Source organism: Seriola dumerili, unplaced genomic scaffold (assembly GCF_002260705.1).
Source record: "Seriola dumerili isolate Sdu_G_001 unplaced genomic scaffold, Sdu_1.0 BDQW01000068.1, whole genome shotgun sequence".
Lineage (NCBI taxonomy): Eukaryota > Metazoa > Chordata > Actinopteri > Carangiformes > Carangidae > Seriola > Seriola dumerili.
Window position 1 is genome coordinate 10,796,270 of NW_019174323.1, and position 24,492 is coordinate 10,820,761.

Sequence of the window (24,492 nt, forward strand, 5' to 3'; positions counted from 1 at the left end):
AGGACAATTTAGACTATTCATTATCCATAGTTACTGTTCAGTCAATTAAGTCTGTCATCCAGATAAACCTCAAGAAAAATAAACCTAATCTCAACTATTAAAAGGTGTTAACTTTAAATTTGAAAAATGTTGGCACACTGACCTTCTGCAAGGTTAAGTAATAATACTTAGGGTTAGAGTTAGTTAATTTTTTAGTTAATTAGATTATGAAAATCTGTTTTGGAAGGGGAGCCCAGGGGCTGGTTATCGAGCCATGATAATATTTGGTGTTTCCTTCATTCATGCTGCTAACTCAAATTCTAGCAGCACAATCCAAGGCCTCATGTTGGTTGACCTGATAGAAATGATCTAACTGACATAGAAATGTGAAATAAATCTGTGCAAGCCTCATTAGGATTGAATGAGGCAATATGGTGAGACAGACTTGAATAAACATGAATATATCATGCAATCCTATTTAGCAAATGCAGTCTAAATAAACAGCAGTGAGTTCAGTGTTCTCAGTACCTTTCAAAACGTTTTAGCAAACAAGGTCAAATTCGTGGCAAGCCTATTGTATTGCACTATACTGCATGCTCACGTTAATGCGTCCACCTCAGGTCCACCTCCTTTAAGTGTGTTTACATCACTGTCCAGTAAGACTTGCTCAAACCTCGGCAGCCTTCGCCTGTCTCCTCTCACGACCCGTCCGCTACACCCATAATTCCCCGCGCCAGGACAAGATGGAAGAAAGCAGCGACCGCCGGAGAACAATGTTTTGGCAATAAAACCCCAAAGCGGCGAATACAGAGACAATACAGGCACGTTTGAAACCAACTGCGGTCATGTGTAGGTGAGTGGGAAACTAAATTGACTTTTTATTTTTGGCGAGCGCTCGGCCTTTGTCGAGATTTAGGCGACGGAGACGTCTGGCTCGGCGCAAACGGGAGATGCAGTGAGAGCCAGCATCATTGTTTCTGTTGCATGGGCCGTAATGCGGGTTTTCAGACGGGGCAGCTAGCAGCTAACTAGCTAGCTAGCTCGTGGCAGCTTGATTGTTATAAACACAGTCGCCTCGAAGCCTACAGTTTTATTTAGCTTGGCCACAGGATCTGGAGTCAACATGTACCGTAAGCGCCGAGGAATGTTTTTCTAGCTCTGTGTGCTGGTGAGCATTATCCCGTTGTAATTACAGCTAAAGTTAGCTATCAATAAATAGAGCGCCAGCGTTGCTCGCAGCCAGACAGATTTGATTTCACGAGCGTCATCAAAGCTTGGGAACTGGAGAATGAGCAATTCATGCCGCTGACCTGACTTCAAAGCAAACTGGCTGTTTAATTTCATCTTATCGACGGCTATTACACTCCTTTCTGACGATTTCATGCTATTTGGGTTAAGCTTGCTTCCACCACATTGTATCGCCGTTTAAATAGTCACTATATGAGTTAATAGCATCAAATCATGGATCCTTGTTTTAGCGTTAGCTAGCTTGATAGCAACACTGGGTTACGTTAGATTGGCCATAACGGATCAAATTATAAATGTATTGACTGCAAACGGCTAATTTCAGCTCCAATAAGTTTGAGTGTTGATCTGACTTTATTTGAACGCGTGATTATGGTTTGTGGGACATCTTGCATGATTGTTTTGATTGAAGACTTAAAGATAACGCTGATTGTGTCTCATTGTGGCTAGCCTGCTAGCTAACTATGCTAACTATTATGCATCACAAAAGCTCATCCGCTTTCTGTTGAATTCAGTGTCGCGCAGCCAAATGGTCGGTTGGTCTAGACTAAACAATAAATTCTCACTCCAGTCATTCTGCTGTACTCGTTTCGATGCACGTCCCGCTTAGTCATCCGACTGCGCCTGCCTAAAATCACTGAAATGTCTCGCTGGATTTGACCTAAATATTGTTTGTTTTAGGCAAGTGTAGTGAACCGATTCATTTGCCAGTATTGGAACCAATGACGCTAGTTTTTGCATTCATTTGGGGTTATTAGCCAAAGATAGCAAGTACTGTTGTCTAGCATGATTCAAAGGGTAAAAACAATAGTGATCTTTAGTAGAGATTTTATTTTGGCTACTATCCAAGTCACATGTGGTGCAAAATGTCGCAGGTAAAAACAAAACAGTATGTAGATTAAATAATACAGAGACAATCTTTTTCTAATAGAACAAATTTGACTGAAACATTTCTCTTCTGAAACTTCACTTATTTGATGGTGTGCAGGGATTCACAATTCACAATTTTTACTGTAAAGTCACTTAATTAAACCCTCATACCCCATAGATCACTGACACCATTCATCCCTAATGTATGTTTCTCTGTACCTTTTTTAACCAACACCTAGGTATACATGAACCACATTACTTTATCTTCTCTTACAATTTTCTTTTAATTAATCTTTTCTATTTGATGCATGCTATAGAGAAGTATTTTCACTTTCAAGCTCAGATGGCTGACCTCAGCCTTTTCAGTTTGGTAAAGAGGTGGTAATGGTTGCGTCTCTTTCACATATTTGTGAGATACTGATTTTTCTAGCGTGTAAGCTTTGGAAGGTTACTTGAGTAAGCTGTGCCAAAACCTTTGGGTGGAAGGGTTAAGATAAAGACTTGAGAAGTCTAGTAATAGCCTTGATTTTGTTGATAATGTGTACAGTACATTGAGTGGATCAGTGTTATCTCTTCTACACTGATACATAAATCACAATTAATTATTACCAGTATTTATTTATTTATTCCACTGTTAAATTTTTTTAATATGCTCTGCCATATTTCAGCAAACCTGTACAAAGTAAAGAATTTATTTCAGTTTAGAGGTATCTCCTGTTTTTTTTCCCCCAACAGTGTAAATTAAATGTATTTTGTGCAAAATATTCATTAAGGCTTCCAGTAACGTAACCCAGTGCTAAGCCCAATAAATCCAATCAAGTAATTAATGGTTGACTGAGGGGAAATTCTGAGAACAGTGTAGTGCATGCAGTACACACTGTGAAGGCTATGTAGCAGTGACTAAATTTACTTAACTGGCAATACTTGTAAGAGATTTTATAGCAAAGACAACATGTGACAATTACTTGGGATTTTATATATTTATTCATGTCTGTAATCATCAATACTTAACATGACATTTTAAATCTTCCCTCTCTTTCAGGATGTTCTCCTCCTGCATTCCTCTTTAGATTTATTGCCCTCCTTCTCCCCTGCACAAAGCAAAAGCACCACCATGAGTATTATCCAAGACAAATTAGGCAATGAGTTTTTGCGCAACGGTGGCATGGACCCCAATTTTGCACCAGGTATGCTTATGTTCAGCCACCTGCCACCCGTCACCAGTTTTACACGGCTGGCCTCCCAGTCCGTCATGGGCGAGCTTCCCCAGGAGATGATCCTGAAGAAAGAACGTGACTCACCCCCAGAACACCAGGGCGCCACTGCTGCGAATACAGGGGGCTTCCTCCACAGCATGGGCATTAAGCAGGAGCGGCTAAGTGAGCTGGATTACCGTATGCCCCTCTATGGCGGGGGCGGAGGAGTAGGGGTGAACTGTGTTGGAGGGGGCGCGGGGAAGAGTGGCACTGACATGCCGGACATGTCTTTCGGCAACCACCACCAAAATCACCAGAACATGCTCCTGCATGACCTCAGCCTCAGCAATGTTCGTTCCCTTGGAGAACCGGTGAGGAAGCATGGTGGTTCTAAATATTGTTTCAAGTGATATATTGTTCAGTTGCCTTTTTCTGCTTAGTTTCCTTTTTTACTGCAAAGTCAGGAATTGTAATGTAAAGGCTTTTATTTAAAGACTGTTGTTCACTCTTACAATAGTGCCATCTGCAGACTGGTATACATACTCTGTTCTTTGTTCTTAGATGCCTGGAAGACCAGGTAAAGATCCAAAAGAGTCCGCAGGTCGAAGAGGGCGGAGGAGCAACGGGGATGGGCAGGGAGGCAAAGCCCGAAGGAAACGCAACGATGCTGCAAAGGTTAATCTCTTCTGTTTTCCTGCTCCCCTTCAGCACACCAGAAAAATATGTGTTGTGTGGCTGAAAAATATCTGCACATTTATGCTAACAGAAGGTCAACAAAATGTTACTTGTACCACTTGTACTCATGGTTTTCTCCTTCTAGGCCATGATGTTGGATGCAGATGGAGCCTGCCTGTCCCCCAACTCAAAACCACATATCTGTGAGCACTGTAATGCTGCCTTCCGCAGCTCCTACCACTTGCGCAGACACGTGCTTATACACACAGGTGAGAGACTTTCGCTGCTTGTTAGTGCTTTACTCTTTTCCTTAGGCTTTCCACAGTTAAACTTCCTTTGCTGATCAGAGCTTTTATGGCAAAAAATATAAATTGATGTAAGATACACACATAACATGTTAAGTGAAAAGCAGAGCAGATACCGAGACAGTGTCTGCTTCTTTCTTCTATATAACACAATGTTGTGTCAGACTTTAATGCAGCTGACAATTTTTTATGAAATATTCAGTCCCATATCTTTTTGGAGGGAATCTGAATATGCAAGTGGGGATATGGCTATGTTGCCAAAGTTTGACAGAGGAAATACAAATAAGATTTATCATTAATAAACATAACACTCTCAGAACAAAATCAATTTCAGGTAACAAAGCAACTGCACTCTTTGTGAGTCTTACTGATCTCCCCGTCAGTGCTTCAGTGGGAATTTATTTAAACCAGACAATCACTAAAGCCGGGGATGACTCAGTGATTACTCATGTATTTCTGGATGTCTTAGTCATTCTCTTTGCTGGGAATTCCTCATGTGGTTCTTTGAATTTGAACTCATAAGTGATTTAAAGGAAAATTCAGCTTTTTTACAGCCTCAATTTATTAAATTTTTTTGTTTTGTCCTTATTTCTTCCTAGTGTAATTTTATCTGACAAACATTCTGTGTCGTCTAAAGTATTTAGTACAATTTACACATGGGAATTATTTATGTATGTTTATGTATGTGTATTCATGAACCATGCACTTGACAAAATGCCACAGGCTCCTTGTCATTGTGACCATGTGGTGAACATAGTTATGTGACAGGCTGGGTGCATATTAATGTGGTGAGCGGATGGTTGTACTCTTGATCGCACAGGTGAGAGGCCTTTCCGGTGCAGTCAGTGTAACATGAGCTTCATTCAGAAGTACCTGCTCCAGCGGCATGAGAAGATCCACAGTGGTGAGTTTCTGTACTTGGATATGTAGTTAACGGAAGTGTTTTGGAACGAATGCCTTCACTTGTCTGCAGTTCATCACTTTATAGAAACTGGAGAGATGCACTAATACTGTCACTGCTGACTTTTGCAGGAGAGAAGCCTTTTAGCTGTGACCAGTGTAATATGCGATTTATCCAGAAGTACCATATGGAGCGACACAAGAGGACACACAGTGGCGAAAAGCCATATCGCTGCGATACCTGCCAACAAGTAGGCAACATAGTTTGTTTACTAAGAAGCTTCCCACCGCTTTCTTGTATTTTTAAAATATCTTTCCTGTCGCTATTGTATTTCATTTTGATGGCTTTTAAATGGTCCTTTTATTGAATGGTATCTGAGTCATTATCATCATTAGCATGTAAACAGTCTTAATTTTGTATTTTTGTACTTACCACACCCAAAGTCCCTTTTAAAGACCAGACTCAGTGTAATTTCTTGTGTCAGACAAGGTCAAGGAATATAATGTTCACATGAAATGCAGTCATATAAACTAGCCAATTACCTCTGCCTTACTTCTTCTGTTTTTAAGATAAGAAAATAATATTTTGAAACAAATGCAGTCCATCCAGTGGGAACTAAGCTCATACTTCTCTCTTTTGTCTGTCATCCCTCTGCCTACTTTTAGTTTTTCTCTAGAACAGACCGGTTACTGAAGCACAAACGGACTTGTGGAGAAGCCATAAAGAAGGGCCTGGACCCAAGCATGCTGGAGCTCAGCGAAGCGGAGCTTGGCCAGGGCAGCTATTCACTCACTCAGGGAAACTCTACCACCTCCGGACGCAAGAGGGCCAAGTCCAAAAACGGTGAGGGCGGTGAGCGCAAGAGGAAGAAGAATGCCTCAGCATCATTGGCAGCAGCCTCATCCTCTGGGGGGATGGCCCGTGACCTGGGCCTGCAGGACTTCAGCATGGAGCACCCCTCAGGCTCTGGCCCCAGCATGCAGGGACGTACTCCCAAATTGGTCTTTAAAAAAGCTGGCCGCAAGGGTCTTGACAAGGGTCTCCTCTCTCTGGAAGACAGTGCTGATGGACAAAAACTGTTGGGCCAGAAGCCTGGCTCCATGGATCATGTGGAGGGTTCTGGCCTTGACAACATGGGTCTACTCCAGGGAGCCGGGGGCAACAAGCAGGGGCCCACCACCAGCAGCAACTACGATGATGCAATGCAGTTTGTGAAAAAGCGGCGCTACCTCCATGCAGTTAACAGTGACTATGGAGCTGGCTCACTGCACATGGCAACCCAGGGCAGTAGTGTAATCCAGGGCTCCCTGGGGCCCGAGCCCACACTGGCCATGCTGGACTCGTCGCCTTTGGAACTCAAGCATGACAAGTCGGGCATTCCAGATGAGGTACTGCAAAGCCTGCTGGACCATTATAGCCATAAGCCAGAGGGGACACACCACCATGACGTGACTTTCGACCTGTCAGACCATCCACACCATGTTGACCTCCAACCAGCAGCCCCTGTTACCCCAGAGTTGGAGGATGACTCGCCCAATGGTGGTGATAAGACAGCAGTGATGAGCGAGTACTCAAAATTCCTTCTGCAGGCCCTGGAGCGCACTAGCCATAGTGGACCCTTCCCCAGCCTTGGCCCAACAGGGCCTTTCCCACTCCTGTCTAGCAGCTCCAGTCCCACAGGGCCCCTGTTCTCTGACAAACACGTGTACACCACATCCCCTCTGGATTGCGGCTACCCACCTGCTGTCTCCTCCCCATTGCCCATCGCCGCCCCTTCATCAACCTCCTCCTCGTCCTCCTCAAAGTCCCACTATGGCATGCTCGTCGGCTCGCCCTCCCAGGCAGGCTACCACCTCAGCTTGGAATCTACCAGCCACCAGCAGCTGACTCCATCTCAGGAGCTGACTGAGCAGTTGGAGAAGCAGCACTCCCCCGGCGCCTTCAACCTACCTCCCCAGGACCTGACTGCCCCGGCAGAGGGTTCCAAGGGGCAGCAGCCCAAGGCTGGAGGCAGCGCTGCACCCACCAACGGTTCCAGCTACCCAGACCTGTCCCCACTGAACCCCCCTAAAGAAACCACATACCAGATTGAGAACTTCGCCCAGGCCTTTGGCTCCCAGTTCAAGTCAGGGCGCCGGACCCCTCTGAGCTATGGCAGTGATCCTGGGGCAGAGGTCGACCACCGAATACGGACTCCAGTGTCAGAATTCTCAGGGTATACCAGTTTGTTAGCTGACGTCAGTGAGCCAGTGAGTACAGGATCAAAAACCCCGACAAGCCAAAGTTTCAGATAAGGGTCAAACAAGGTGAATCCAGTGGGGGCTGTTCTGTTACTGTCCATACAGTCCCTATACCCATCCTAATTTTGTTCTTGTAGCAAAGTTTTGTTTTTTAAACACTGCCATTAAATGTTAATACAAAAATGACCAGGGAGGGTCTTCCATGGCCTCAAATGCAATTTTTCTTTTTTTTTCTTTTTTTTTTCTTTTTTTTTTTTTTTAAATATTCTCATTTTTATTATGTATTTAGTCGCTTAATTTTTGTTTAAGAGTAGTGATTTTGATATGAACGTACCGTAGATTTAAATGTAATTTAAAACATTTAGAGGGTAGCTATAAACTTGCTTGATTTTTTTTTTCTTCTACTTCTTTCCTGAACCCTTGTGTTTTACCAATCATCATACCATTCATTGTAAAGTAATAATGAATAATGTTGATAACTTCAATAATAATAACATTTGTGGCAGGGAAAGGCCCAGAATTCAAATGGCAAAAAAATATATATTGTCTGTTACAAGAAACGTTTTAACTCAGGAAAATAGGCAAAATTGTGTAATAAGACTTTGTATTATGAGATGCAATTAGCACAGTTTTTACAGGTGTACTTTGAGACTACAAAGCTTTGATTTTGTTTTTATGTTGTTGTTTTTTTAACTCGTCAGAACAACAAATTACAATACATGATCATGTTTGGTTTCTACTGCGTGTAGCTTTGTCGAGATTATGGTACTGTTGTGTCAATGTGAAGACATCCACATTTCTTTTGAGAGCCACATGTGTACACGAGGTAGTGCAAATTTTAGTGGAGTTCAGCCCATGGTGCGCACACAGCATGTTCTGAGGTGAAGAGGATGCTTGAACATAACTGACTTGTTTTATCGGCACACAGTGTCAGTTGTTGACGCCTGTCTAATCATGCACTCCTCTGGTTGTGCCCGCCAGTGGCCAGTACAAAAGACAGCTTAGACAAACTTCTACCCAGCTCTGTCATGGTTGTCTCAGAATGCAATGCACACCAATCCGTGATCTTTTAACATGATGTTGCTGAAGTGATTTCTTTTTCTTTTTCTTTTTAAAAAAAACAAAAAACAGAAAAAAAACAAGTCACCACTTTTCTGCTCCACTCCTTGCTGTTCCTTTTTGTGTCAATGAAATCAAACAAGCACTTTTTAAACAAATCATCATTGGAAACAACAACAACCCATTCAATTTGCATATGTGATACGTGAGTATTATGCTAATGATTATTAATATTATTTTAAGAGGAGAAAACTGTGAATGGGGGTCGGGAGGGAGGGGTGGGTGGGTGGGAAGGAGGGAGGGAGGCAGGCATGGATGGTGGGTGGGTGACTGGGAGGGAGGAAGGGGAGGGCCGGATTATTGTTTATTGGGGTTTGATAGGGGTTGACTAGGCATGACCATGGGCATTTAAATGTATTTTGTTGCTTTTTCTCAAGGGTAGAAGAGAGGGGGAGGGGCGGGGGATTTTTTTCTTACGGTTTGTCGGGTGATGTTGTAAAAAGATGATTTGCCATAATTTTGTTATACAATATTTTGAGAGTACCTCTTTGTATTTAAGTGTTTTGAGAGACGGGCTGACATGCTGGAACCCTTATATCTTTAATCCCATGGGTATGTTGGATGCATACCCAAACCCTTTTATTTATTCTCCACTAGCCACAACAGAACTCAGTAGCAGATATTTTTTTGGCATGTAATCACCGGACCTACACCCCTACCCCTTTCCCTCCTCTTATTTTTAATGATTTTTTTTTAACCCCACTGTTTTAGTAATTGCAAGAAACTGCTTCAAAAAAAAAAAACAGCTCAGCAACTGAAGTTATACCCACCTTCCCTCCCCAAATTGCAGCCCTGCACTCACAAGAATAAACAATGGCCTTCTTTGTCTTCCGTGGCTAAAGCCATTCTATCCCGGCAGCCAGGGTTGATATTTAATTTAGTTGATTTCCTGTGAGACCCCCCCCCCCCCCCCCCCCTTTTTCCTTTTCCTATGTCTGTGAGCTCCACAGCCAAGAGACTTTGAAGCTGCTCAGATCACAGGGAACAAAGACTGACTGACCAGCCACTTCACTCCAAACACACACTATGCTTTTAAAGGAGAGAAAAAAAAGACAATAAGATTGACCTAAATATACCTCATATCACTAAAGCGTAAGAAAGCAGGGACACGCGTTTCATGTATGTAGTGGAAATATTTGTAGTATAGGTTCGACATATTGTATAATCATTTAACACTGCCTGTGTTTACAATTATAGAGCGAATGACTCAAAATGCAAATGTATTTTTTTTTTTTTCTGTAAAAACATCCACGCCAAGCAGTGTTGCATTCTAGATGCCTCATAGAACATTCATTTTCTCATGTTATATCCCTTATTTTTGTTACTTGCCATAATGTGTTTTGATATGATCTCTAGAAGGATATTGTTTACAAAAATGTACAAAAACACTAAAAATGTGTGTTCTCAATTTTTTTTTGAGTTTTTCTCCAGTATGCATGATAAAGACATTTTTGTATGGCTTTTTTTCTGTCACCTCAATACCAAATTTTGTAGCAGAAGCCTCCCCATTCCTTTGTCTTATTTGTTCTAGACCCCTTGTGATATGATTTCCCAGGCTGTACCTGTTATTGAGATGATGAACGGATTAGAGAAGCCAATAAAAACTTTTTGTTACAAAAAAAAGTACATGGTGTGTGTGGTTTTCTTTGTAAAAGCACTGAAAGTTCCTACAAGAGTCAACCTTCAGCTTTGTCAGTAATGGCTGAAAGATGCCCAGATAGATATGTGTTTTCCAGTTTCTGCTGCTTTGTTGTACATGACCCTGATTTGAAAGGGCTGGTTGTCCAGGTGAATCATAGTGTTAGAAAGCCAGGAGGCCACTGGTGTGGTGAGGTGTAGCCAGATTTTATTAAAGCAACAGTGCTACAATCTGAAAATAACAAAAGTCCTGCACTCAAAATGTTTCAAAGCAGTAGATTATATCAAAAGTAAAGATTGAGTAATTTTTTTTATCTATCCCAATGCACAAATTTTCCTCAAAGAGCTTTACAATCTACAAAACTACAAACTAACACCAGTACTCTTAAAATTGTACTACAGCACAGTACGAGTAAAGGTAATTGCTTACTTTTGCATTATTTTTGACTGTGATGGTGTGATTCTTTGACAGTATAATATCAACTGTTGCATCCTGCTACTGTATGAGTGCACATCCAAATAGCCTGAAGTTAGGAGGAAAACCCCAGTTTCCTTTGTTTGCATTGTTTGTTTTGATTGACTTCTCACACTACTTGAGAATACAGGAGTAAACAGGCAGGATGGTGCAGCAGCACAATAAACATGCTGTGCCAAATGAGAGGTTTGTAGTTTAACAATCTGAGTTTTATGCAGGCATGCTTGCAATGGATGCACCTTGATCCCCCTGTGAATGAATCCAGTTTACAATTTGTCATGTGATCTGTCCAGGGAGAATATGTTTTTAGCACAATTCGCTCAGTCATCCTGTAATTTAGACACAAGGCCTTGTTGCCAGAGGATGGAGCTGTTTTCCTTGAGGAACATTGACAGTTACATTGACTTTAAAAAACAAACATTTCCCCAGAATTATTGGCATATCGTACAAATGGCCTTGTTAATGGGTGCTGGGATGTCAGAGTTAAATGCAGTGTCAACAAGATTCTTTTGCTTTCACACCGACTTCATGCTGTTGACGTCTGACGGCTGTGAAAAACCTGTTTCCAAGAGACTTAAGAGATGCTAGAGTGTTTCACTGCTCTTACGGCCATTGGCTCTTATATGGATCAGATAAGCAGCTTTAACTGTCGTAGTTTGTGAATACACGTCTCAATAGCCTCAAATTAAAAGGAGTAAACTGTTGTCTGTAGCTCCCGACCCAAACATCACTATCAGATAAGTTATAATCAGCCCATAACCATAAATTTTCATTAACCTTAACCAAGAGCTTTAATTTCCTGACGTGAATTATGCCTAAACTGTAGTTTACTTGCTAATATAACCACAATCTTTCCCTAATCTTAACCATTCTGTAGTTGCCATGCACAGATATTGTAGAAAGTGAGATATTGTTTATAAAAAAAAAAAAAAACAGTGAACATAGTTTGGGCTTTTTTCAGAATTGTCCAGTACTGACATTCTTGTCTGGCAATAGACAGACACAACCTGTTTTTCAGGTCAGTAGTAAATATTTATGCAAATCATGGCTTCTTGTCTTATTTCAGTTGCTTTCATAATGTAATCGTTCAAGCATAGATGAGGAGACATTCTAAGTAATAGTAGTAATGTTGTGTCAACATACAGTTGAATAAATGAGTGAGGAAACATAATAAATGTAGATACTTCCCATCAGAGCCTAAGGAGTCACTGAGTATGAAGGATATCATAGGCAATGGCCTTTAGAGTCATTAGAGCTCAACCTAGGGGGAGAATTTGGAGCAACATGTTAGACAGAGTTTCACTTCCCCTCTTGACCCCCTCATGAACATCAAGTTCTAATCCCAACTGCCATTGCCAGGAACAGCATGTCGGGTGGGGTTAATGGTGGCAATGAACGGTAAGTGACTTTGGACTTACAGTTAGCAAGTGGACACAGAGGCAGTTATTGCTCACAGCGACGTGTCCATAAAACCTGGGAGGGAAAAATGAAGCTGGGGAATAATTGATGTATCTCTATTTGAACATTTACCTCCTTTGGAACAAATGTGATAATAAACTAAACCCAATTCAAAAGTTAAGAATTAGTATTTGGAAAAAATTTTTATCAATATAATTTTGTTGCGGAGTGAGCAGTTATCAGCTTAATAGTGTGTAATTAACTATGTAAAATTAAATTTATTTATATAGAGTGAGTCTTTCTTTTGGACCCCACTGTATGTTGTTTTACTTGAGGAACAGGTTTTTTTTTAAATTATTTTCAATTTGTAAATTACATCTATTGAAATATATATTTCAAGAGTTTGACATTCAGATCAAGAATAAGTCTTATGTGTTTCTTAGCTTATCATTATTGAAACTTTAGGCCTATTTATTACTGATGTTAAACAAACCTAAAACCTAAATAATTAAGATATACAGTAGTTTTTGTCCAATGCTAGTTAATGTATAAAGATACTTTTCAGTCCATTAGAGAGTGACAGCAGGTTCTAATCCAGAGTTCATTTGAACACATTTTTGAAAAAGCTGTGTTTTTAATGGTCAGAAATGCCAGCATAGTATTGATGGAAGCCTAAAACAGACAATATGTTATTCAATATGCTAAAAATATGTTATTATTAGTTTTGCTAATTTGCATTGATGCCCAAAATTGAGTTATCAGATGTGTTGTTATTAATCTAGTTCACACATTTGGGTTTGTTTTTTGTTTTTGCTGTTGTTACCAGCATAGACACCTCTGTTTGCTGTGTTACTTCACTTTTAGTTAAAAGATATTTTATCTTTAAGTTATGTCATTTTTCCACTGACACCCATGATGACGCTCAAGTGGCGTAAGAGTTGATTCATGTGTCAATTCAGATAAGTAACTGGGATTAAGGTCAATTTGGAAGTAATAGAATTTTTGGATGTTGGAGGGATGATATCTCAAAGTTCTCATTAAACATTAAATCTAAAAACATTATGTCAAATTATGACTTATTTTCTTAAAATGACAATTTAAAGCACCACAACACACACATATATATATATATATATATATATATATATATATCTTTTTTTCTTTTTACTGTTTTACTGTTTACACCAGGATTGCATTATCTCACATTTTATGACGTTTTTAAATCAAAGGTCACCTGATCCTTCATCCCACCCCATTTTATTGGCCACCTAGTTTCCAATAACACTGTTGTCAGTGGACTGAATCACTTTCTGAAACATGTTTAGACTCGTTCATGCTAGTATTAGGCTTCATGGAAACGTCTTCTTTAGTTGTGTTGTGTGGACACAGTCATGTTTTAAGTGGGCCTGTGGAGAAATCGTGTTTGCAGAGCTGGTCCCGGGGTGACATGATGGCCGGTGGAACTGCCATAAATTCATTAAAAAACACTAGCAAGGAATGTAGCCTTTGTTCCCATTTTTCATTACTGCCCCTCTCAGTAACTTATAAAGTCTAACCCCAAGATGTACACAGGAAACTATGCTACGTACCTTAGAAGGAAACTGAACATTGTTATAATGACAAACAGCAGTGCTGTATGAATAAAGCAAGTTAATACACATTGTTTGTCATTAGTATTTTTCTTTTTCATTTTTGTCATAGAAAACCTCCAATTCTGTTTTACATGTTCCCAGCTATGGAGATAAGTCCCAGGAAAAATGTTTATGTGACATCACTCCGTGCCAGCGTGATGTGCTGCGCTTTATATAGGACAATGATAATAACTTCTGTCAGTGAACTCTTCCCCCTGCTGTAAAGCTCCCACCTAATTTAACATACTGGTGTCTTTCCAACTCTGACAGGGAGTAGATGGAAGTCACAGTCTTGACTTGAGTTGACATTAGCCCTTTGGTTTGACCCAGGCACATTGCAAATCCACAACATGGTCTACATATGTAATTACTCTTATCACTGACTTCTTACTGGCAGACACCATTGCTTCCTTCTTGTGTTTTTCCACAACTTTGGTATCAGAACGTTGGGTTTCAAGAACCATTTTACAAGCTTCATACTCAAATGATGTAAAGAGTGGAAACTCTATATTAAGAAAGCAAAAATAATCATTTTAGGACGAACACAGTCCATAAATAACTATCAGTTTAGTTTGGGAGTCATGAGATTTCAAGTAAAGCAGAACTCTAAACATTATGAACAAATGTGCAGGTTTTAATCTGTATGTTTCAATCTGGATGATGAATGTATGGTTTATTGATTATATTTCAATTCCAGGTTGTGGATTGCAAGTCTTCAGATGGTCAACTGTACCATATAAGAAGTTAGGATGTTATCTGACCTCAGCTTGTAAAGCTGTAAAACAATCAATCGATGAGTCAATCAACAGACTAATAAGCTGCAACTATTTTGATAATCCATTAACCATTTTAATATCTTTTTTATAGCAAAAATGCCAAATATTTAGTGGTTGCTGCTTCTCAGTTGTAAGGAGCTCTTCTTTGTCTTATGTTATAATAAACTGTAAATGTTAGGGTTTCATACTGTAAATCAGAAGAACATTTGAAGATATCACCTTGGGCCAAATTTGGACATGAAGTTTTAAATATTTTCAGACATTTATAGGTCAAATGATTAATCAATGAATCCCCAAAATGAGGAGATTAATGGATCATGAAAATAATCATTAGTTGCAGCCTTACCTGTTTACTTTACTTATTTTTTTCATAGTTAGCTAAGATTACTTACCTTATAATAAATGAATTATTACACTAAATGCAACAACACTTCATTTGTCAATATTATTTCAGGTACATATTGAAAATCAGAGAGAAAATCAATCCAAAGCCTGTCTTTAGCGGTCATCACAGCCTATGAACCCTGTTCAGTTTGAGGTTGGCCAACAAAAAAATTATTTTAGTATTGTCACATGCCCCCTGTGTAATTTTAAGAGGAGCTCTGAAGATTCAGTTAAGTGGTTGCTGGGATAATTTCAGACTGTGCATCCCAGAGACCATTTGTCAAATGTTTAATATGGCCAACACTTCTTTTCTTTGAATAGATGAAATTTGTCCAAAGTGTCCGGACTTTCTATAGCTCTGATTTCTGTGACACACTTTCCAGCCATTAACAAAAACACACAAACTGACAGATAAAATCAATTACATAAAGATAAATGGCAGTGTTCTTTTCTGGGCAGGAAACATACTTTAGCAGACAGTCCTGCCCTCGGAGGAGTGGCTAATGATCAAAACTAACAGCGGAGGACACCTGAGCCCTCATCATTTAAAGTTTTGAGGGCACTAAAGCCACTTCCACTCAAAACCCTCACGGTTTTCTTTCTTGTGGTGAAGTTTTATCCTCAAGTTCTTTTTCAATGGCTGGAAAATTCAAACTCCTGTCTTTCCTCTGGCTAGTTGTAGCCTGTTTTGGTAAGTTATTATTTTAATATTACCTTTAAAACCTACACATGTTAAAAATCTTCATAAGTTGTTAGACTCTGATAGAGGGGGTAGCTCAGATAATAGTAAGTTCAATTATCAAGTATGTGAGAGAGAATTATAAGAAATCCAGAGTGCGTCATAAAATTTTAAAATTTTATTGAATTTTAGGCTTCAGTAAGTTTCTACCCAAAGCAAAGATATTTTCCACACAGTTGATTGTTTAGAAAGTTTTTAATAAGCAGCTGATAAAAAGGAGATTTTGATGGAAGATGAAACCTAGGCATTGCTGCCTTCAGTTCTTTGTCTGTTGAAAGTGTATTCAATCTCTCAAGCTTGTTGTTTACAGTTTTTTTTGTTACCTTATTGTTTCCAAACAAATTCAAAAACCAGATATCCAATTATCTATGAACCAACAGTTAGAATAAAGGCACAATTTGCATAATTTCCTCAAGCTCGGCTGTACAGCCTTTTTTTTTAACATCTGGATTGGTTTGGTTCACACACAAGCAAATGTAAATATTTGACTAGTGTATTGATGCAGACAATCTGACCTTACTTTATGACCCTGTTGTTACCCTACCTTCCTTTAGAAAGCTATTCCAGTCAAGGAAGAATCCAGATCGAGACTAGATCCTCTAGTCTGGGTCTGGTTAATACTTAAAAGGATTGAAACCTAAATGAGGTTTAAGTGAACTTTAAAGGGCACACGTAGAACCTGTTATTTTTAGTTTTGGGGGTTCATATGAATTGATGTAATTACAGTAAAAGACCTTTCTCTCCCCTTGTTTTGTATCAAATTTGTCACCATAAAATGGAAAAACGGATAACAATATGTATTGTATTTCAATTTATGTCTTTGTTTTGACCTGTTTTCATTTAGATCTTCCATAAATGTAATAATAAATAAAAAAAATATATATTTATGTTTCATGGCACTCACTAATAAACTGCTTCTGGATTTGACACAGACTTTCCTGAGAGCCTTACAGAATCTAGGATATTGTTTATGGGCGGAAGGGAGTTCATCTAATTTAATAATATAATGATTATGATAATAACTTTAATAACAATGAAACTAGTGGACTGATTATTCTTCTGTTTCAGGCTGTTACAAAACTAAACATATGATAACCCAAATTCCTTTTATACAATGAAGAGCTGGATTTCAGGTTGTCAGTAAAAAATATGGCTGTGCCACGCCTCGTTCACCAGCCACCCTTTAAAATGTAACTCTCAGTGCCCTGATTAGTACTTTTTATCTTCAGGTAAAGAAGACTCTCTGCCCGTCAACCCATAAATCATGTTGCTGTATCATAAAGCTGTATGTAATTCTATCAGGCGTATCGTTTGACCATGACTGATACCGGCTTTTGTTAATAATGTGATAGAGATAAGGTTGTATTATCAAGGAAGGCTAATTTGAAAAAGTGACAAATTTTTAATATGTTGTTATCCTTTCCCCTTGTATCTCATATATAATCTTGCCAGATCAGGGGATCTGCTAAATAGATTAGATTGTTATAGCGGAGTTGGTTTTCTTTGTTGTCTAATTTGATTATGCCCGTTTCATCCACAACGCTGGAACATTCTCCAACAACGGCAACAGGTTCGGGTGGTTCAACCACAACGCCGGCACCTACAACAACGACCACGACTCCAACCACAACGCCGGCACCTGGAACAACAACGGCCACGGCTCCAACCACAACGCCGGCACCTGGAACAACAACGGCCACGGCTCCAACCACAACGCCGGCACCTGGAACAACAACGGCCACGGCTCCAACCACAACGCCGGCACCTGGAACAACAACGGCCACGGCTCCAACCACAACGCCGGCACCTGGAACAACAACGGCCACGGCTCCAACCACAACGCCGGCACCTGGAACAACAACGGCCACGGCTCCAACCACAACGCCAGGACCTGCAACAACAACGACCACGACTCCAACCACAACGCCAGCACCTGCAACAACAACGACCACGGCTCCAACCACAACGCCGGCACCTGCAACAACAACGACCACGGCTCCAAACACAACGCCAGGACCTGCAACAACAACGACCACGGCTCCAACCACAACGCCGGCACCTGCAACAACAACGACCACGGCTCCAACCACAACGACGGCACCTGCAGCAACAACGACCACACGTGTTACCACAACGGCGGCACCCACGACAACTATGAAGCCAGGTAATTCCAGGTGTATTTCCTCTGTATTCTGTCGTACATTGGTTTTAGTTGATTACATTATGCTGTAAATGCTTATATTGGTGTGTGTGTGTGTGTGTGTGTGTGTGTGTGTGTGTGGTGTCGTTGTTTTCCTTTAACTTCAAAGATCCTTGTGATAAAAACCCATGTGGCCAAGGGAGCACCTGTGGGGTTCGTGCCAACGAAACCTTTGTATGCTTGTGCTTGCCTGGTGATAACTACAATTATGAAAGCAACAGTTGTGAGAATGGTAAGTATTTGGTTGCATACCACCATTGTGACATTGTTAATCCACGAGAAAGTGACTTAAGGAAAACCCATTAATACAAAGGTTTAGCCTGTATATTGTCCTCTGTTGAATCTTTGAAGGCCTAGAGACACTGTAAGAAACTGTTTGTAATTTGTTTCATTAGAGTCTAGTAGTATCAGGTCAGTTAAAATTATAATCAACTGTAGAATACCAACATTTCACAAAATATTTAAAGTTACATTTCTACTGAGAGTTAAATGACAAGCCCAATGTTCTGTTGGTAAATATAAGGTGTTAGCTTAGTTTAGCATAAAGACTCAGAATGAGGGGTGATTGCTCATGTGGATCTGTCCAAAGGTGCAAACTAGCCCCCCCTAAAGTTAACTAATTAACATGTTATATAAAGAACTATAGTCATAACAGTACATTGTGTTTTTTTATGGGTGTTATGTCCAGGACATCTTGGACTGGGGGTACATCCTGGACAGTGACTTCCTGAAGTCTTGTGATTACCGTGCATTTCCAGTCTTAATGCTAAGCCAACTGCTTCCTTGCTGTTGCTGTACCTAGTGGACAGATTTGAAAATGATTGATGTTTTCATCTAACTCTCGGCAAGAAAGCAAATATGCACATTTCCCAAATCGTGGAACTGTTCTTTTTAATAAATAGTTATCACAGGAAAGTATATACATATTTCTTAAGATGATGTTTTGCTATTTCAGCCAAAGTTTTCCCTGGACAACTAACCCTGCTTACATTAGAATATGATGAAGACATGAAAAACAAGCAATCAGCAGCATTTAAAAATGCTTCACAAACCATTATTCATGAGGTAAGCGATCGGTTATCTCCTCTTCTCATCTGGTTTTGTTGACATTTTTGTAAACTCTCTGCTTGGAATACAAGGCATTCCCATTGCTTGTATGTTTTTATACCCTTTATCTACCTTATGAGGTAGTCTACATATATTTATCCATGATTTCCACACATTGGGTTTATCTGGTGCAACAGCAAAGAGTAGCTGTATGGCAGGTGTATCATGGAGGAGTTAAGAAATGATAAATAAGTCTTCCCCTATTTTGTCCAATTAAGACATTTGGTATTTCAATGTGAAAACACTGTTTGTGAAGACAAGCATATGCAAAAACACCGTTTGTGAAGTTTTATAAGTCATTTTTTTGTCTAAGTCACTTGTGATACACTTATAGAGGTAATAATCCTGGTGTATGTGGTGATGAATGTCACTACACAATACCTATCAAAGCAGAATGATCTCAGAAATGAAATTGATGTAAGATGCCTGTTCATTCCCAGTCAGATGATTACCTAAACAAAATGGTATTTTCTTTCCACAACACAGCTGTCATCTTTTTACAAGACATTGGGTGGTTACTCTAATTCTACAGTGCTGGAAATCCAGTAAGTCACAGAATGACAATGCTGTTTATCATCTCTTTGTTTACCTATCAAGGACCGTACTTCTAAAGTATGTTTACACCACATTGCACTCAGTAATTGCAGAATATAATCATAAGTGTGAGTTTTGTCCATATAGGCCACGTAAACAGAGCAAAGTTGGGTCAGAGAAGGGGCTCACTGCATCTGTAGAGATCATCTTCAGCGCAAATTCTAACATCAAAACAAGTGATGTTCAAAGTAAGATGGTAGAAGCTACTCAGTGTTCAGCTTGTCAACTGGCAGGTGCAGTTTTCACAGGTAAGTTTATTACACATACTGATATTTTGCAGGTAAAACAACAAATCTATCTATCTATCTATCCATCTATCTATCTATCTATCTATCTATCTATCTATCTATCTATCTATCTATCTATCTATCTATCTATCTATCTATCTATCTCTCTGTCTCTGTCTATCTGTCTATCTGTTAGGTAAGGTGACCAATAGGATCCTGCAGTGGTCTTATGCGTGCAGAGTATCACTGAGTGACATCTCACTGATAATATTATTTCTCAACTGCTATCAGCGTAGTGTGCATTTCAGTCTTCATTTCATATCATATTGTTATTTTGTTTTGTGCATTTTTGTGTAACTATACATACATGAGTTCGATTTACTGATGCAATCTTTTTGTGTTTCCTTCCTTTAAAGAGGAAGACCTGTGCACCAAGAATCCCTGTGATAGGAGCAGTACAAATTGCACAACAGACAATGGATCTTTTAAGTGTAACTGTCACACAAACTACATAAAGACGGACTTCAGTAACAGAATATGTATTGGTAAGGGCATTTAGTGAGTGGGAGACAGATAAAGTGTGTGTGTGTGTGCGTGCGTGTGTGTGTGTGTCTTATATGATAATCTTACTTTTACAAAACTACAAACTACTTCATTGTTGTCTACTTTTGCAGCTTGTCCCAGTGGGCAAAAAGCAAAAGATTCTCTCAGCTGTGAGAAGTAAGTGCTCCTAACATGCCCCCCACCCCCCCGTGTTTGTAGAAAGTGTTGGTTTAAATCAAATTGAGAAATGAACCATTCCTGTCTTTCAGGTGTCCATTTGGTTATTCTGGTTTCAACTGCAATGAATGTGAGTATGAAGTATGTGTTTATTACAAGCCTGCAGCTTATAGATAGGGTTTGTCTTTGAAGAAAGTATCTCAGGAAAGTTGTTATTTTAATAGCGTGGCATTGCTATTAACTTCCTTCTCGTTGTGTTGTGTCTTGTTAGCATGGCAGCTGTTGCTGGTAATCGTTGGCTCCGTGCTCGGGGGACTGCTGCTTATCACACTCATTCTTCTTCCTGTACTGGCACTCAAGTGAGATTCTTATCTGTTCATTCACCCACCCTAAATCATTCATTATTGCCTCTGCCATGTCTGTGCCATGTTTCTCTCTCACTCATGTTACAGATTAACCTTTATGTAACCAGATACATTAACTATGAAGCTTTTTTTATTGTGGCAGTGCAGCCTGGTGTTTTAAATCTGTCACTTTATTTTAGACACAAACACATTTTGTGAATAGTTTGACATGAAGAAACACCCATATACAAATGCTAGATAGGGACTATATTACATGAATGTGGTAACAGTAACATTAGACACTAATATATTCTTTTATCTTGTTAGACCCTCAAAGAAGAGCTCTAAGAAGAACAAAAATGCAGACACTGGGAATTATGTCAGTCACTTGCCTGCCAAGGCACCATTGGTTAACAGTAACAGCAGCTTGCCCAACAGCCAGGCACCCTCAATTAATGGGTCAGCCTTTGGCAGTGCTGGGGTGCCTAGAATCCCACGGGCCACAACCACCAGCAGCTGGGACAGCAGGACCAATCTGGAGATGATTCGAAGCAACAGTCGGCAAAACACGACCCCTATGGGAAGGAACCCGGTGAGTATGCTTCTGTGTGTGTTTGATGTACAAAGAGCAGCAATGTGGGAAAGTAGTAGGGATAGTTTGAAGAAGTATAAAATGTAAAAGCAATTTCCTTAAAGAGTTTTAGTTCATGGAACAGAAAGAGCCAAAATAATGAAAACATTCAGCAGGGTTAAAGAAGAGGAAATCAGGGATATACATGATTGATTTTACAATTTATAATTTTTTCTTTGCATTATAGCGGCTCTATGACGACCAGGATGACATGAACCCATACACTCAGTCTCGTCCTCAGAGCAGCCTCTATAGTCAGGCACGAGCCCAGAACCCATATGCCCAGAATCGAGCTCAGGTCAACCCATATGCTCAGGGCCAGACCAACCCTTACTACGTGCACGACGATGGAAGACGTTCGAACTATTGAGGAACCATGATGGTTTATTCTACAGTGTTGGAAGTTTTGTTGGAAAACCTGTTGGACTTCTTGTTTTCCCCAAAAATGGCTGCATAGGCCTTATGCAATGGCTGAAGAAATGTGTATTGAATATGATTGTACTGTAGGGCAGTTTTGTCCTTTCACTACATTGACCTGTATAGTCTCAACCCTATTCTGACCAATTATAAGTTGTTATAAATCATTCCTGTCTTTCCATGACCAATCTTTGTGAACTTTTGGGATATGAGATACATTGTGGGTCTTTTCAAAGATTTCTCAATATTTTTTATTGTCAGTCAGTTGAAATTTTACTTATTTAACAATTGTTAAATGGCCTTGAACTAGAGCTCGATACTCTGAAATGAGAGGCTATGGGATGCCAATTCTAATGTCTCTCTCGTCTATGAATTTACAAATATTTGTTTTGCATGTAAAACATTTCAGGTTTGTGATGAGTCTAGTTTATGTCTAATGCTATGTTGAACATGCTTTTGGGAATGAGACGAGTTTCTTTTAATAAAACTTTATAAGTTCTTCCTCCAAATCAGGACCTGTTAGGTCCCTCTAGATATTTGAGTGTAATTTGTGTAAAATGTTTTCTGCAATGAAATTGTTTGATGTTCTGTTTTGTATGACTGAGTATATTTTGTTTATGTTTAACTTCTGTCATGACTGATTGATACCAAGCTTTTATTCAGCATGGATAAAATAGCAATACTTAGAAATATTTAACTATGTAATGTATTGTATTAGTTTTCCTTTTTCACTCATAATATCATATGATATTTAATTATAAACTGTTTAAATACATGGAACCATATTTTAAAATAAAAGACTTTCCACCACTTATAATTTTTCATGGATTCTTTCACTGAAGAAAATAAAAACTGAGATGGCAGGTCGGTGTTAAATGTTGAACTGACAGTTATGTTACAGTAATGATCAAAACATTTCAATCCTGAGACCGTGGATATTCTTGATTTACACACAGTAAGGCAAATGCAGTAATTTAAGTGCTGCCGGATATTGTTTTTGGTACTACCACTGGAGGGAGCCAAAGTTAAAATAACGGAAACACTTTCAAAACAGTTACTGTATGCAAGAGATGAAAACGGCTGAGACAATACAATGCATAATGGTTTGAAGGATTTATTTTTCAATGACACATGGTCCATTTTGATAGCAACACTTTTTTCTTTCTTCTATGTCTGTGAAGCACTCTGAACTTGTTACTATACAAATAAAGTTTATTATTAAACAAAGGTAAACACCTAAAAGAAATAGACATTTAGAGTGTCCTTTCAAAGGAGCTATTTGTACATTTTGTTATTGCTACATAGTGGTGTGCAGGGACTTTTACAGATAGGCAAGTAGAGCTAAGAGCCCCCAAACTCAGTGTGCAATTCAGCTGTTTACTACGCTACTGTAAAGTATATGAACCGACTGACACATTCCTTTTCATGACAGTAGCAGTAGCAAATCCCTCTTAAATTCAGGGCCTGTCCTGTCTCATGATTTTGCGCTGCCTATTTTTCCGGTGCTGAAAGTCTCTCTCCTTCATCTTGCTGCTCTGGACATCTTCACCTTTCACCTTCCTGGCTTAACAAGTGTTAGGATTATTCCTCCGAGCTGACAGTAAAAATGTCAAATGTGCAGTATGGAGGGAAAATATCTACAACTACTTCTTTTTTTTTTTTTTTTTGATAATTTTCTTTATTGGATGTAGTTTCACAAGTCGATTACATATTAACAAAAGTAAATCCAACCTTTTTTTCCATTTACTCCCCATGTATCCCTCCCAGCATCCCACCCCTCCCAACATCCCACCCCTCTCAGGAGAGAGCAGTTATCTTTAAACAAGTAGAGATTCCAAGCAATCGATTCATACAAGTATACAAATATACAAATAAAGAAACACCAAAAAAACCTAAAAAAAATTAATAAAAAGAAAAACTACTTCTATGAAAAATATTTACCATTAACTGACAGTGACACTCCAGTAACAATGCATTTGACTGCCTCACCTAGACTTAAGTTGGGAAGGACACAGGAGACAAGGGAATTTCAGTTTTGAGGAGTTGCAGTTGTAGTCTCAGTTATAGAACAGCCCAAAGTGCACATACATCACACTGTAAATCCAGAGCTATTCTGCTAACTGCTAAGGAACTACAACTAGCCAACTCTGCTCCAGTCACAAGCATCATGTTTTCTCTCTCTCTCTCTCTCTCTCTCTCTCTCTCTCTCTCTCTCTCTCTCTCTCTCTCTCTACTTACACAACCTATATACTGAGCTATTCCTGAAAGGAACCATACTACTTGTGTAACAGTATTCTGTCTCAAACTTACTTACGCTCAGAGGTGATTAATCACTGCAATTTGCTGTTTACATGTTACTGCTGCCATGTTTAGTTTCCACACACATCTGCCATGCATATAATGCATGCAATATCATAACTGATCTCAGAATGATAGAAGCTGAGTCAAGGACCTGGTCAGGACAGTTTGACGAGCAAACTTCGGCTGTATCTAGTCACCAGTCAAAGATTACAGGATTATCAACATGTGTTCTCTGCTTGACAAGCCCCAGCCCTTATCAATGGGACACAGTCACATCCACGAAAATGACAGAATCGATAGTTACAACGGCTGGAAGTCAAGCTAGCTTTCAGAGACAATATCCTGCAGCCACCACGGGAGGGCAGTAAATGACATGATGA

The 24,492-nt window shown here is 39.6% G+C and overlaps 2 protein-coding genes across 2 annotated transcripts; both read left to right on the top strand.

The window, feature by feature from the left end:
* The first annotated feature begins 763 nt into the window (after nucleotides 1–763).
* Nucleotides 764–7,597, top strand: LOC111220068 (zinc finger protein 281-like). Its single transcript, XM_022743016.1, has 7 exons — nucleotides 764–832; nucleotides 3,137–3,661; nucleotides 3,852–3,965; nucleotides 4,111–4,234; nucleotides 5,091–5,174; nucleotides 5,303–5,421; nucleotides 5,837–7,597. Exons 2-7 carry the CDS (start codon nucleotides 3,209–3,211, stop codon nucleotides 7,463–7,465), a joined length of 2,523 nt encoding a protein of 840 aa, XP_022598737.1. The 5' UTR covers nucleotides 764–832; nucleotides 3,137–3,208; the 3' UTR covers nucleotides 7,466–7,597.
* A 7,795-nt stretch (nucleotides 7,598–15,392) lies between these two features.
* LOC111220352 (mucin-13-like) lies at nucleotides 15,393–22,625 on the top strand. Its single transcript, XM_022743415.1, has 12 exons — nucleotides 15,393–15,523; nucleotides 17,142–17,735; nucleotides 17,881–18,003; nucleotides 18,727–18,836; nucleotides 19,365–19,423; nucleotides 19,560–19,720; nucleotides 20,116–20,244; nucleotides 20,374–20,419; nucleotides 20,512–20,549; nucleotides 20,691–20,778; nucleotides 21,091–21,355; nucleotides 21,582–22,625. Exons 1-12 carry the CDS (start codon nucleotides 15,469–15,471, stop codon nucleotides 21,762–21,764), a joined length of 1,851 nt encoding a protein of 616 aa, XP_022599136.1. The 5' UTR covers nucleotides 15,393–15,468; the 3' UTR covers nucleotides 21,765–22,625.
* Nucleotides 22,626–24,492: the final 1,867 nt, after the last annotated feature.